This window comes from Lepidothrix coronata, unplaced genomic scaffold (assembly GCF_001604755.1).
Source record: "Lepidothrix coronata isolate B3197 unplaced genomic scaffold, Lepidothrix_coronata-1.0 Scaffold142, whole genome shotgun sequence".
Classification (NCBI taxonomy): Eukaryota; Metazoa; Chordata; class Aves; order Passeriformes; family Pipridae; genus Lepidothrix; species Lepidothrix coronata.
The window spans coordinates 1,436,286-1,450,782 of record NW_016690322.1 but is presented as its reverse complement, the minus strand read 5'-3'; the positions used below and the strand labels follow the sequence as shown (position 1 = coordinate 1,450,782).

General features: G+C 39.6%; 1 protein-coding gene across 2 annotated transcripts in view; it reads left to right on the top strand.

Moving 5' to 3' along the window:
* FNDC3B (fibronectin type III domain containing 3B) overlaps positions 1 to 14,497 on the top strand; it is a 191,794-nt gene that overhangs the window by 161,943 nt on the left and 15,354 nt on the right. For both annotated transcript variants that reach the window (XM_017827764.1, XM_017827765.1), the window contains one exon: positions 6,216 to 6,428. In XM_017827764.1, the coding sequence (XP_017683253.1) occupies positions 6,216 to 6,428 (213 nt within the window). The remainder of the gene's footprint in view (positions 1 to 6,215; positions 6,429 to 14,497) is intronic.

Below are 14,497 nucleotides of genomic sequence, written 5' to 3'. Positions count from 1 at the left end.
GAAAAATGGCTCCATGCAGACAATGAACAGCAATGTAGCAGATGTGACAAAATTTCTATTTTAAGTACTGTTCTAATAAAGACTGAAACTCTGATCACACAGTTATACAATTAGACATAGCCTAGACCTGTTGTAGCATTTTCCTTATTTTTCTTTTATATTCAAGATCACAATCCTACAGGTCTTGCAGCATTTAAATGAAAAGTTCATAATTCAAATTTTATCCTGTACTCAAAAAGAGAACTCCTTCTAGCATGTATACAAATGCACGCTAAAAGTCATTTAAAGTGAGGAGCGTACGTTGCTTTCTCACAGATCTTTCAGACAAAGTTGAAGAGTTTGTCTATGGATTGACCACCCAGCTGTGGAACTGCATCATCTTTGGGCAGTCTCATACTCCTTGGTTTCTCCTCATATGTTTGTTCAACCAAGAGTCAAAACAGCTGAAATGGGAACTTTGAGCAACTCAGTTAAGACAACCAAAATGGACTGTTTAAATTCTTCACTGAAGTCTTACTTCTTCAGTCTCTTTCTTTAGCTGGTTCTTGGTTGTCTGCAGCTTCCTTTGGGGAAATGTCATCATCTTCAAAGCCTGGAAATGGAGATTGGAATTTTATTTTTTTTTGCATTCTTATTTCATTATTTTGTAAAAAGCACCATATTAAATCACATCATTTAGTCAGGGAGTCTGCCTGTCTCTGACCCAAATAAAACAGCTGAAGCCACAAGTATTAACTGTAACTGTTCTAAATATTGCTGTAAGAATAAGTTCCTATCAAAAAAAAACATTGTGAAGAGCACAAACCAGGGGGTGACTGATCAGAAGTAATAATATAGGAGAGCTCTTTTCTTGGATAAAGGAAGAGAAAGAAACCCCAAATCTTGCATCTCATGCCTGTCAGAGAAGGCAAGTCACTGCAGTTGGATTGCAAAAATGCACCTCATCTATAGTTTGAAGTGGTTTTCTGCTAATCAAAAATAGATATGTCAGAGTGGTTTTGTTATTCATCCTTAACTCACTGATATTTCTTCTTCAAGCATATCTTAACTCCTGTCTTTGATCAGTGAACATCTATGCTCTGATAGTGTATCCTTAAGGAACAGGTTTATCAGGCTGTGTGCTAAAAGATGGTGGGTTTTCTGCCATCAGAAGAATGTTATTCAGAAGAATGTTTCAGAACATCACTGATCTCATCCTCTAAATTTCTTCACTGATGGTTTCTCTTTTTGTGTCAACTTTGTTTAACACAATTAGCTCTTCTCTCTCTCAAGTGTTTATTCCCTGTTGGGTTTAAAAGCAGTGAATGTGTTTTTCCTAGACTAAACAAGCCAAGTACTACTGGGTTTCAGACTCTGAACTCTCTTGCCAAAGTTTCGTCAGAATTTGAAGTAAATCAGCAGAGGGTTTATGTATTTTAGTTGCATTGGAATTCCAATGTCAATGTTTTTTGGTTGTGGGAACACAAAATTGAAAGCAAATCTTGCTTATTATGAATCCACCAGGTCCAAAATTGGAAAGGAACGTTGTTTTGGACAGCAGGGTGATTCTAGCAGCCTGTCTATGTGTGTCCACCCCATTGGACCTGTTAGCTTGGGTCTGGCATGGCTTTGCTGCCTCCAGCTTCTGTGTGGGAACAGCTGTACAGGAGCAGCCCAAAATACACCCAGCAGACTTCAAGCTCTTGGCAGAGGTGGTCTCAAAGCTAACAAGTTGAATGGTTTATGTGTCTTAGTAGCAAACCCAACCAGAATGCCATGAGAAGGATTTATGTGCCAAAATACATGTGAGGCAGGAGGAGCTGGGACATGCCTCTGTCACACTGCTGATGGCCATCCTAGGGCTGATCCAGGAGGAGTTATCCAGCGTCAGGCACAGCCCAGCTCTCCTGCTGCAAAAAGCAGATGCCTCCCCAAAGCACTGTGTAAAACATCTTGGCTGGTGAGCAGCTGCACAAATATGTCTGAGTTCTGCAGTCTTTCTGCTTTACTGACATAGCCAATGAAGGTCTGGAAGCTCAGATTGTAGAGTAATGTACTTGGACTGGTTTTCCCTGAACTGATGTAACTAGGAGTGAGTTAATAAATATTCCACAATAAATAAGTATTCAGCAGTCATAGAAATATCCATTTTCTGTTACATTCTGTTCCCAAGCTACACTCAACGCATGCCATAGATAATTGTGCTCTGCTGTTGAGATACTTCACTGTGAAACAACATCCAATTTTTAATAATGGTTATGCTCTTTTAAAGTTACACAGTGTGCAGAAAAATATAGTAGCACTATTAAATTTTAATAGCAACTCTTAATTTTAATTTGGTTTAGGAATAAAAATTCTAAATATTTTTAATCCTTAAACCATATCAAGGAAAAGATCATCCAAGATGAAGAGAGAAGAATGAACATGGATGCTCAAATTAGCAATATTTAAGAGGGTTATAAAACATTTGTTTCAGAGTGTAAAACTGAGTCTTGTTCCAGCCCCAGGAGAGCACAGTCTGGGTGAGGGTCTGTGGGGCTGTGTGTGGTTGCTGTCCATCATATCCAGGCTGCTGCTCATGGGGGAGCTGCTTCCCCTCCCTTTGGAAGTCCATGGCATTTTAACTCCCACAGGTTTCCACAGGCAAGTGTATTGCAACTGTTGCCCTTCCACTTATGGGAACTAGGAAATCAAAGTCTTCTCATGTCAGACTCTAAAATTAATTCAGAAGTTGATTTTTCAGTTTGTTGGAATACTACACAAAGGATTTTGTGACCAATCTGAAAATAGCATCCTGTTTAGTGTGTTTTCCTGGGTCAAGAATCTTATAAGAGAGAATGGTCTGTTTAAGATCATTTCATGGTTTCTAAATTTGCTTAGTCTGATTTATGTTTTTTTCTCAATGTTTAAAAGTCACAGTGGGAAAATGTAAGAATGAATACAAATATTATTTTGTAGGGTCTGCAGAATTAGGCACTATTCCTAAATATAGTCTTTAAATTTAAAAAAAAACTTGTTTACAAATTGTGATTGTCAGATTATTAAACCATCTTTCCAAGAGGGTGTTTGGGGTATTTTCACTTAGAAACGATTAGTGAAAAAGTTGAAAGGAATTCAGGAAGTGGTTTTATTGCAAATATTTCTATATGTCTATACAGTACTTTTACATGAAAATAAAGAGTTGATTTTTCCCAGTACCAATTACTGTAAACAGTAATTGGTTTCCATTTAGTTTTGGAATTTCTCTTATCCACCCTGGCTGTGCCACCCAGCTGGAAGAGCTCAGTGTTGCTGGGGCAGGGACATGGGAAGGCACCTGAGCTGGAGCAGAGATGGTGCAGTACAAGATGTTCTACCACCACCACCTGCTCTCCTTCCTTCTCCACACGGTCCTCCTTTCTGCCCATTCTTTTTCCCTTCCTTCTCCCCTTCCCTGTGGACTTTTAAAGTTATGCATTGGGGAAATGCTACTGTGGTCCAGAGGGAGGTGAGAGCTGGGTTTGGGTTGCCCTGTCACATGCACAGAAAACCAGAGTTAGTTGTTTTATGTGTCTCTGTCGAAGCTGAGGCCCTGAGGATGATAGTTGCAATTTATGGAGCTTTATGGTGGTGCAATCAGTGGAAAAGAGTAGCCACATCAGCCATGGTAGAGTCAAATAAATCTATTCTTCCTTTCCCAGTATCATCATTCATTTGGAAGATGCCTGTCTTTATTTTAAGTCTTAAGAGTTTCCATCAGTCTTACTGTGCTCCAGAGTGGGAAGGAGGGGGTGTGTGGGCGTACTTCTGTGTCAGAAGTGGGGAGCAAGAACACTGTGCAGCAGGGGAAAACAGCAACAAAAGAGGGAAAAGACACATTTTTACCTTGTGCAAATACCTGGCAAAAGGAAGACAAGCGAATGCCAGGTGTCTGTTGATGCACATATCTAAAAAACAAATCCATCAGCTTCCGCCTAAGAAATATATTTGAGATTCATTTCAGTCACTGCTTGTTTTCAGGTGTGGTGGCTGCCATTTGGAAATGAGCTAAAATTACTTGAGGACAGGAGAGGCTTTGTTACTGGGACTTTAAATAATATCAAATAAAACAAAGCCAAAAAATAAAAGGCCATGTGCTCCAGAGCATGTTGCTGTAATCAATCTACAAAATAAGTAGTAGCATTTTGTAATGTAGCTGTTACTGTTTATGTTCATATGCTAATGGATAGCTTGCCAGAAAACAATGAAAATTCAGGCAGTTTTCACAGTATTTTTGTTACTATAAAGACACAAATTTACTATATTAAATATTGATGTAATAACATAATATGAAATAAGATCAATGCCTGTATTAATTACACTTCTTCAGATACTAGAAAAACCTTTTGTTCTTTTTATGCCAAATGCTTTTAATGTATGCAGCACTTGAAGAGGAGGCTCCCACTAGATCTTCCTTTTTGCCATCTGCCCTTTGGGAGGAAGGGGATTAAATCACCATTGTCTAATGTTGTAAGGTGGTCAGGATGCATTTCCTGAAGCCAAAAGGAAGGTTAGAAGGAAAATGCAGCTCCACACCAAGCAATACATTACCCCTGTTAATGTCTGGATCAATAAGCAAAGGTCTAACTACACATTTACAGGACTGTGTAAGCACAGTACATTCCTAGTGTGCAATTGCTTCAACTACTTAATCAGTAGATAAGGCTCTATTATTTGGCTATATGTTTATTAATAATGTAACCCTTTTTTCCTTGAAATTGCAGCAAATACACTTTGGGAGTTTATTTAATGAGGAATACTGGAGGGTTTTTTCCCTATCCCTCTAACTCTACATATTCTTATTCTAATAGTAGAGCTGAAAACTTGCTGTTCAAAGCAAAGTAATTTTTCATACGTTGTTTATGTGAACTTACATCACTTTTTGTCCTTCAGTCAAAATAAGTAGCTCTGCCAAGCAAAGACAGTTCTATTTGTCACCTGCTTTCCCTGAAGCAGGCAATCGTGGGGGTGTGCCAGGTTCTGCTCTTCTTTCTCCCCCTACCACCTTCCCCAGAGACTTCTGCCTTCTTGATGGCTGGTAGTTTTGAGAAGCAACACTTCTTGCAGAGAGTCTTTCCCATGAGAAAAATACAAGACTTGCTGTGCACAGGATTTCCAAAAGTAAATGGCATCTTCCAGCTATCTTAACTAGGCTGAACTATCTTAAAAAAAAAAAACAAAAAAAAAACAGACAAACAAAACTTAATTGATTTGCTCCATCCTACTTTCTCTTATTTCACTTTGTTTTGAAACCTTTCAGGCTTGTCTGTACCAATATTTCTATTTACGCAGTCCTCCAAGCTCTTTTGAAATTCATATTTCCCATTTTTGTTTATGGTGCTGTTGATGTTACTGTAGCCAAAGATTGCTACTCCTCACTCATCCCTGTAAGCAGATTCTCAGTGTGCAAATTATTAAACTAAGGTGCAGACAGACAAGAGAAAGTGACAAAGCAGAGGGCAGGAGTCATTATCTTAAGAAAGAAATAGAATTTAGAAGACTGGCTCAGTCTTAGGAATATTTCCAAATTAAAGCTTCTGTGACCAGGCAGGTGGTCTGCTCTTCTTCTGGATGCCCTTAATGTGACTCAAATGGCTGGAGGGCTTTTGTGTATCTTGTGAGAGCAACCTGAGTCCAACTTTTATTTGATCTAATAGATATTTCTGCAGTTTGTGTAGGAGGTTTATGGATTTAAGCTTCTCCATTAGCTCTTCCCAGTAGAGTTTCCTGTACTTAAATAGTGTGCCTTTTGAGACACTGCACACACTGAAATAACACTGCTCTTTGGTCTTCAGGGATGTTTGCCAACATGGAGATGGGTTTCATGGCAGTGACACCAATGCTTTCACTGAATGATTTCACCTTAATTAGCCCATGATCTTTGCTAGACGACCACAACACACTTCTGCTTTTTATTTATTCATGGTTACATACTTTGTGTTTCCCAGGCTGCACTTGTTCCTGTGCTGCTGTCCCTTGTTTGTGTGGCTGAAGGGACTGTCACCAGGTCCGGAGGTTGTTGACCCAAATCCTCCCCCTCTGCCTTACTGCATTTCTTGCCATCTTCACTGCAGCTCTTGCAATGTAAACAGGATGGTATTTGTTGTGTTTGCAGATCCTTCCAGTTTGCCAAGGCTCTCTTGTTTCTCTAAGGCATTTTTATGTCAAGAACCTGGTGAAAGCACTTTATTTAACATTTGCCTTTTTGTTTGTTTTAGGATCAGGATCCAGGCTGTCAATGAAATTGGAGCTGGACCTTTTAGCCACTTTATTAAAGCAAAAACCAGGCCTTTACCACCCTTACCTCCACGGTTAGAGTGTGCTGCAGCAGGGCCTCAGAGCCTGAAGCTGAAGTGGGGAGACAGCAGCTCCAAGCTTCACGTTGCTGATGACATGGTCTATATCTTGCAGATAGAAGACAGAAATAAAAGGTAAGTTCTTTTGGGCATCATGATGGTCAGGATTTTGTAGCTGTAATGTTTTTGGAGCATTAGGAAATATGAGCTTGGCACTGGCTTGGTGGATAACGCAATAATTTTGAAATAAAGTGTGCAAGAAACACAGAAATCTGTGTTTAAATTAACAGTGCTAAGCAAAAACTGTTTTCCCATGTGAATTTCGTATTGGAAGATATGATAATGTAGCTCCAAGGTTGGGATGAGATATATTCAGTTAAAAAAGAGAAGGAAAGAAAGATAATACGCAAGTATTACCTAACAGTCTGAGCTCTTCAATGAATAAATATCATAGATGGCTCATAATTTATTAAGAAACACTCTCAACTACTTCAATTAGGTAAAATAACTGACTTATCAAGTAGCTAATCCTTAGAGACCTTCAGTACAGATCATAATTTGATGTAAATTAGCACAATTCCTTTAATTTAAATAGAGCTGTGCTGAGTTTATGCCAGCTGAAGATCTGGCCCAAAAGCTCTAATTTTAAGTAATAAAACAACTATGAATAATGCCTTAATACCTCCCAGTACCTCATCTGTACTGAAGCAGAGAGAGTACAGGCTCCCCTGTACTAATACTGAGAGGTGTCCAATGAATGTAAATGCCCATTTGAAAGTCTGACTGGTAAAATCAGCTTCCTCAGAGTGCAGTGATGCTTGGCAGGAGCCCATCACCTGCAGCAGTGTGGGATCCAGTCAGCTGGACACATCCAGCAGGCTGCTTTGCTTTGCTTTCATGTAGCACTGCAGGTAGGATGGTGCAGAACTATAAATTGTTTTAAACCTGTTTCTGTATTGGAGAAAATAGTAAGTTTCCCTGTAAGAATAAAATATGTTATGTTACCTGGCAGCTTTTTTCCTCCCTTTGCTCTTGTAGAAGGCTTTAGCATGATCCTTTGCTTTTGCACCAACTTTTCCCACTGCAATTGGTCTCTTAAGAGCTATTAATTAAGAGGAATTTGGACTTGATATTCTACTAGGTCTTTTTAGCTTTTAATTTGGCTTATAGTCCCTGTGAGCTCCCAGAGATGCAGAGAAACGGCTCATCTAGGTTGTGCTGTCTCTTCCTGCTTGGACAGAGTCCTTGCATGAAATGGCTTCCTCTGGTGTTGGGTTTACAGCAATTAGCTCAGATAATTCCTGAAATGAGCCAGAGCCCAGAGGACTGTGGGGCTGAAGTGCATCCAGGTGTGGGCACAGCAGAGGAGTGGGATGGGGTCACTGTTGTGTTTGAGAACAGTTGGAGCTGGCAGTTCCTGACAATGAGATCTATTTATTTGTTCCCTGTCTGACAGTCCCTTTTTGCTCTCCGTTGTGTGCATCAATCACAGTGAGAGATGCTCCTGAAAGGATGCAAAGCACAGTTTTGTACATTTGGGAGAGCTATCATTCCTAATGAACAGAGAATGACAGCCCACATATGAATTGGTAGAAGCAGCAGTTAGTTACAGAGGTAGGAGTCCTCTCTGAGATCATTCCCATTAAATAAACCCTGTTGTGACTGAGGGGTTGCTCACTCGTGTGTGTGCTTATGGAAAATACTGGAATGTGGTTCTTTGAGCGTCACTGGCCTCTTCAATTGCACAGGCTAATACCAGTAATCTGTGGACATCTAAGGGAATAACTAAATAGATAGAATATTTTAGCTGGAAGGGACCTACAGTCATCCAGTCCGACTGCCTGGACAGTTCAGGGCTGGCCAAGTTAGCGTGTTGTTAAGGGCATTGTCCCAATGCCTCTGGAACACTGACAGGCCTGGGGCATTGACCCCTCTAGGAAACCAGACTGGTGAAAAATGACACAGAATAAATGATAAAGAAGAGTGTTTTAGAGTCTTTTGGGGAGAAGAGATGGTACTTGACTAAGGGGAAGAGACTGTGGTATAAACATGGATAACTCAGAGTTGACCTCTGTCATATCCTTAGTCTTTCAGAGGACATTTTTACTGTATTCCCTGAGACATCTGGAATTACTGATGACAGCTTTGTGTTGAAGTCCTTCAGCTCACTATATTAGAGTTGTCCCTTCTTTGGTTTACAGTAGAAGTTGGCTTTAAAATGGCGTTGAAGCATTTTCACGAACAGAAGTAGAAAGATGAGCAAATTCTTTGAAATAAAGAAAATCATCATAAGTCCCATTCTGGCCCGATAACTTTAAGGGCCTTTCGGAAAATATTCAGCTCTGGTTTTATGTAATGATGGTCAGCCAGTGCTCTTCAGTGTGTCGTGGTCATTAAGAATTGTTTTTAACTTTTCCGTGCTGTAATGAGGTGTAACAGGCCAGTTGTTGGAGACCAAATGTTTCATTGATTGCAAGACCTGTGAAGCAAAATACTTGGAAATCTCCTGCCACTGATTAATGTAAGGGCTTGAGAAGGTGTGCACATCAGAAATGTATCTGCTTTATCTCTCCTTAGCTCTTCAGTGGGTGACATTTAGTAAGATCAGATTAGCATCACTTGTCCTTTCAATTATGTGTAGCACTGAGTGGAAATGAAGAAAAATCTGTTTCTAGAAAGCTCAGTACATGGGAACGTTATTTAAGAGTAAGTGACCTTTATGTAAGAAGGACTATGAAATTCCTTTTTTTCTTTAAATAAAGTATCAGTTGTGACTTCATTTCCTAATTGTGGTAATGTCAAGAAAATCATGTAAATCAAATTGCACTGTTTTCCGAAATACTACGGATTTTTCCTCTCTGTGGAACAAAGGAACCTAATTAATGTTTTTTGAGTTTTTTCTTCTGTGGCAGTCATTAGTCTGTAGTTGTTCCTACACCTAATTATACCTCTCAGTGTCTTAAAATGCTTACAATATCCAGTCTGAAAGAGAATTAGCAAGTACATTTTTAGTGGGTCATTTATCAGTTGCATGTGTTTCTTTTAGACAACTGTATGTTGCAGCTAAGTTCTGTGATTTTTGTGTTTGTACAGAAATTTGAACAAATATGTATATAATTACATTTTAAGGGAGAGTCATGGGTGGGGTTGGCTAAGAAGCAACCTAAGCATATATATCATTGATAATTCTCCCACACTTCCATCGTCTTCACCCAGTGGAACTGGAAACCTTTTCTCCCCAAGCATGTTGAAATGTTATATAGGGGAGAAAACTGTTTCCCCTCCTGCCAGCACATTTTCTGTGACCTGGTTATTCCTTGAGGAAGTACAACAAACAGCAGAGAACATACAGATGAAATGAAGATGGTCTGTCACAGTGTCCACTGCAGGTCCCCTGGCTGGAGAAGCGGAGTATCATCTCAGATTTGGTCTAAGCCTTTGCAGAATGACAGTGCCAAGTACAGTTTCCATGTGTTGGGAAGTAGTTGAATGAATGAGCCTCAGCATGTATGTTTGCTCTGTATTAATGTCAAGGAAGGTAGAATAGAAGCACAGAGAGATCAGTTGCTAAATGTGATGCCCTTGTCTGATGACTGGCATCATCATTCCCTGGTTATTGCAAGTTTCAAGCAGTCTAATTAAAGAATTGTTTACACTCATGGTTTGATCAAGACAATTTACACCCATTTTAGCAGCAATTACTGATATGTTTCAGTCCTACTGGCTTGTGAAATTCTATTAAAATATAAAATTAGGTAAGTTAACATATCCTTGCAAAAACCTTCAGGAAAAATCATTTTCATATTGGGTAAAACATAAGTGATAAAAGGAAATTACGAATGAGCACCAAGACAAATGGCATGCTACAGTTTACTGTGCAAGCGTAGGTAGATAGAAAATTAGCATTCAGAAAAGTTTTCCAGGTAGTTTCTCCTCATACTGCTGCATTGTGTAGGTGAGTATTGCTATTAACAATAATGGCATTTGTATTAAGGGTATTCTGATCCTGTACTTAGGGCTTTGCAATGAGGGCTGTGCAAATGAAAAAGAAGAGGGAGAACTGTTCCAAGTGTCAGATGGTTAATTTGTTTATGCATTTCAACTTTGTTCCTAGAAACAGGAGTAAACACTTTTAGAAGATATGAGTTAACTGTATGTGTGTCATGTGATAAAACCACATTAAATGTTTGATATGACATGTTTCAGCTGTTAGTAATGAAGTAAGACATGGAATTAGATGCTATTCCTTAAGTATTTTCAAGGAATCCCTGGTTTTGGTGAGAAATAAAATTTTCTCTTGCATTTTGGCCTGTGTACATCTGCAGGTAAGGCTTCGTGGATAACTGAATATTTCAGACAGGAGATTGTAAATAAGAGCAGCATCTAGACCCAAGGTTGTCGCTGTAGTGAAAGCTACTTTCTGCACATCTGCAGCAGCCTCATAAGAAAAATAATGCTTTCCTTAGAGTAATAACTGTTTAATCCCTAAAGTGGTAATTGGAGTGCAGCTTAGTGCAACAGGATCACGTTGACCAGTTTTTCAAGAGCACATTTTAGGTTCCAACTTCACTTTGCTGATGATGGTGAACTCATGACTGAGTTTGGCTTCCTTCATGAGCTTTGCCCAAACAGATTACTGAGGCTGTCACGTCAGTAGCTGAATGAACACAATGTGCTGAATGAGTTTCATTTTAAGGTCCATAAACACTGTTAGTTGCTGCCATACTGGGAAAGTGGATGTGGTGCTGCACAAGGAAGATAAACACATGTAGGGCTGTAAGAACATTAGTTTGCTACTGCTGAACTATGTTTGTTCTCTTTCGGTCTTAGCTTTAAGTCCTCTCTTATTTATATCTATGTTGCCTATTAACACATTGCCATTGCAAGCCAGGTGCTGGTGGCTGCCTAGTCATCCACTTCTTCCTGACTGTGTAGTTTCAACAGGCCACTGGGTGCTCTTTGTAATTTTTCCCAGATCTTTCAGTCAAATGCTGTTAATTCCCGTTAAAGTTGTTCTCAGTATTGTCCCTCCTGTCTGTTCCTTGGCCCCAGATGTGGCTGCACACAGGAATCATCTGGCAGGCACTTTGCTGATCTGTCTTCCATTCCTCCTGAGTGTGCCCAGGTGCTTCTTCCAAAAAAAGCAATTCTTCTTGCTATGGAGGAGCTTCTGTAGGCTGAAATACTTCCATTCTCAGTTATTTCAGACATCTGACAAGTAACTATCTGTTGTAAATAGGGGTTACAAACTCAAATTCAGCACCAGATGAAAGATGATCCAGTAGAAACAAGCTAAAAACCGATTTTTGGCTGAAGTACCCTTTGTCAGCCTGCAGATGTGCTATGTAATTTAGTGAAGAAAACCAAACTCTTCCCATCTGACTTATCACTTCTCATTTTCCATTCTCCACTTTTGCTTTTTTAAGGAAGGAAATGTTGTCTCCTTCACTAGTCCTGTTGTTATTATTATTATTCCTAGAAAAAAAAATCATATTGACAGTGGCGAGCATACAGTATTACACAGATTATATATAATATAACAAATAAAATATACTATAATGTAGGTATCTTCTAGAAAGCAGATCTTCAGGTCAAAGGGGCAAGTGCATCCCATCTCTTTGGTCCACACCTCATGTTAGGACTGGAAGCCAGGGTTGAGAGAGGTTGTGGGAGCCCAAAACTCTTGAGGGGAACTCTTGTCATGTGTTTGGCTTCCCTCAGCGTCTGCCTGCAAAAAGAGATCCCAAAGAGTGGCTTGAAAAGGTGCCCTAAAGCTGAAAAGATCAGGTCAGCCTGGTGCTGGTCAAAGGAGCAGTGATGGATGTGGGGATGCTGCAGATGTGAAGCTTTTCTCTTTGAGCTGAATGTTTTAAAATGCAGTGGAAATGAAAAAAAAAAAGCGTGCAAAAAAAAAAAGTGTGCATTGATTTACTCCTGTATCTCTGAATTAGATGGGTTTGGTCTGAAACTTTACTTTCCTTGGTGCCATCTGTAATACAGGGAGCTGCTGGTGGGGAGAGAAAATCACAGAAGTCAGTGAGTGTTTGATAAAATTCTTTAACCAAATTAGAGGAATAGTCTAAGAAAGCAGGTGGGGGCTGTAAATGTGCAGATAACATAGTGTTGCATTAGTAATATTAAAAGAGAAGTTGGCTTGTGGAATGCTTGTACTTTAGTTTCTAATTAGGCAGTTTCCCTTTTATCCTGGTGTGAGGCTTCGGGTTGGCAGGTTGGACTGGTGCTGTATTAATGATTCCTCTCCAGCCAAAATTGTGGCAGATGGCTACATTTTGGGGGAGGCAGTAACAGAACCAGTTCAGGTGGCTATTTCAGCCTTTGTGCCTCAGCTCAAGATTGCCATCTTACTTAGTGCTGTACGGTAGAATTTCTTTCAAATTCTTGTAAGAACCAGCGGGTTACTAAAATATAAACAAACCCCAAGAGTTTGAAAGGGAACCTGCTGATTAAAATGTGCTTTGAACTAATGAGCAGAGGTAGGGCGAGTACATTCATATTGTTCTGCTCAACTGGAAGTGACTAAAGTGGAGGAAACAAAATAGCTGCAACATGTAAAACATTTCCAAGAAGATCTTCACTGAGAATAAAAAGGTATTGATGAGAAACTAACAGGAGTGGTGTCTCCCTAACAATCGTTGTAGGACATCATGTTCTCTCTGCTGTGAGCAGGTAAATGAATAATCCATGACCAACGTGAGAATGTCTGGGAAGGGAGAATTGGGATCAGCCGAGTGAGATGAGGGGAAGTAGCCTCTGGAGAGCGTCTCCATCCCTGGAGAAAGTTGCTTTCTTTTCAATATCCACTGTTAATTTAGTGGAGAGGAGAGGCAACACCACAGCATAGTAAATTAGAATAATTCAGATTTAATTATGGATCGTGCAAACTTAAAAAACCAACAAAAACAAACAGCTGTACTGAGAATGCCATTAACCCACAGAGGCAGTGTGTTTTCGAAGGCAGGGTACCAGTTAAGGTATGTAGCCTTCTGTCTTTTAAATTCAACTGGGCAAGCCGGTGAGAGGGAGATAAAGAATGTGGGAGCTTTTCCATACACAGATTAAGTCAACTCTTAAATGCATAAGAGATTAAATCCTTGCAAAACAACCTCAAAGCTGATTTGTTCTTAAGAAAATGTATGGAACGAGGCCTGGATGAAGCACAGTGAACAACGTCAGACTTACCAACAAGACAAAGGTGTACAGAGCTCATGTTTAAATGTGCTTTTTAAATTAGATTTAAATCTGAATCCCTATATTTAAAAAATGAAATTGCAATAATATGAAGAAATCTTACTTTTGATAGCTTTTAATGTATGCAGACATTAAAATGCTCCAAATGTATAGCCACCTACATCAATTAACCACACTATTTTAAACATAACAGGAATAATCCTGGAGGATTATGAAGTGCCTACTTCAAACATGAGGAAAATACTACCTTATCATCAAAAAATCACTAGTGTTTTGAAGTTAGGGTTTCATCTTCATTATGTATCTTACATCATGATCTGCATCTTCAAACACAATTACAAAGCATTAGTGTCATAGTAAAGCCCAATAGCAATTGAATTTGACCTAGTAATCAGCCTTTCTTCTTTCAAAATTGGAAGCCCTCTTTCCTCGAGTATGGTTGAATCTCAGAAGTTTTAGTGTGCTTCTACTACAGTCTTGTCATGCAAGCTTTTCCATAGTTTTTGCTTTCCTTACAGATGTTTTTTTGAGATAGAGAAGTAAAAATGAGGGGACATGGGAACTAGATGGGAGTATTAGTATTAACTGAACTGGGAGGGTTAGTCCCATTCCCAAATGACAGGAGGAGCTCAAGTGTTTTTCCAGATCATTTCCTCAGTGTTATGAAACCTTAATCATACCCAAAAGGTGAAAATGTAATTTGAGGACTAAGTCCTTGGTATCGACCATATAAATGTCTATCAGTGTACCTTAAGCCCAGCCTGCGGTAAGGACCTACTTCTCTGTTAGCTGGTAGGGAATATTTATTCTCCCTTGCTTACCTAACTCTGCTGATGATTACAAAGAGGTCTTTATTCTAAAATATGCATTGCATCTTTTTTGCTATCTGTTGCCCTTGGATCAGGCTCGGGGACAAGTCTCTGCATTTCTGAGACTACTGCAGTGGTTTCTGAGGCAGCTGCCTGATTGAGCTGCAAGAAGTGGAGAGGGAGAGC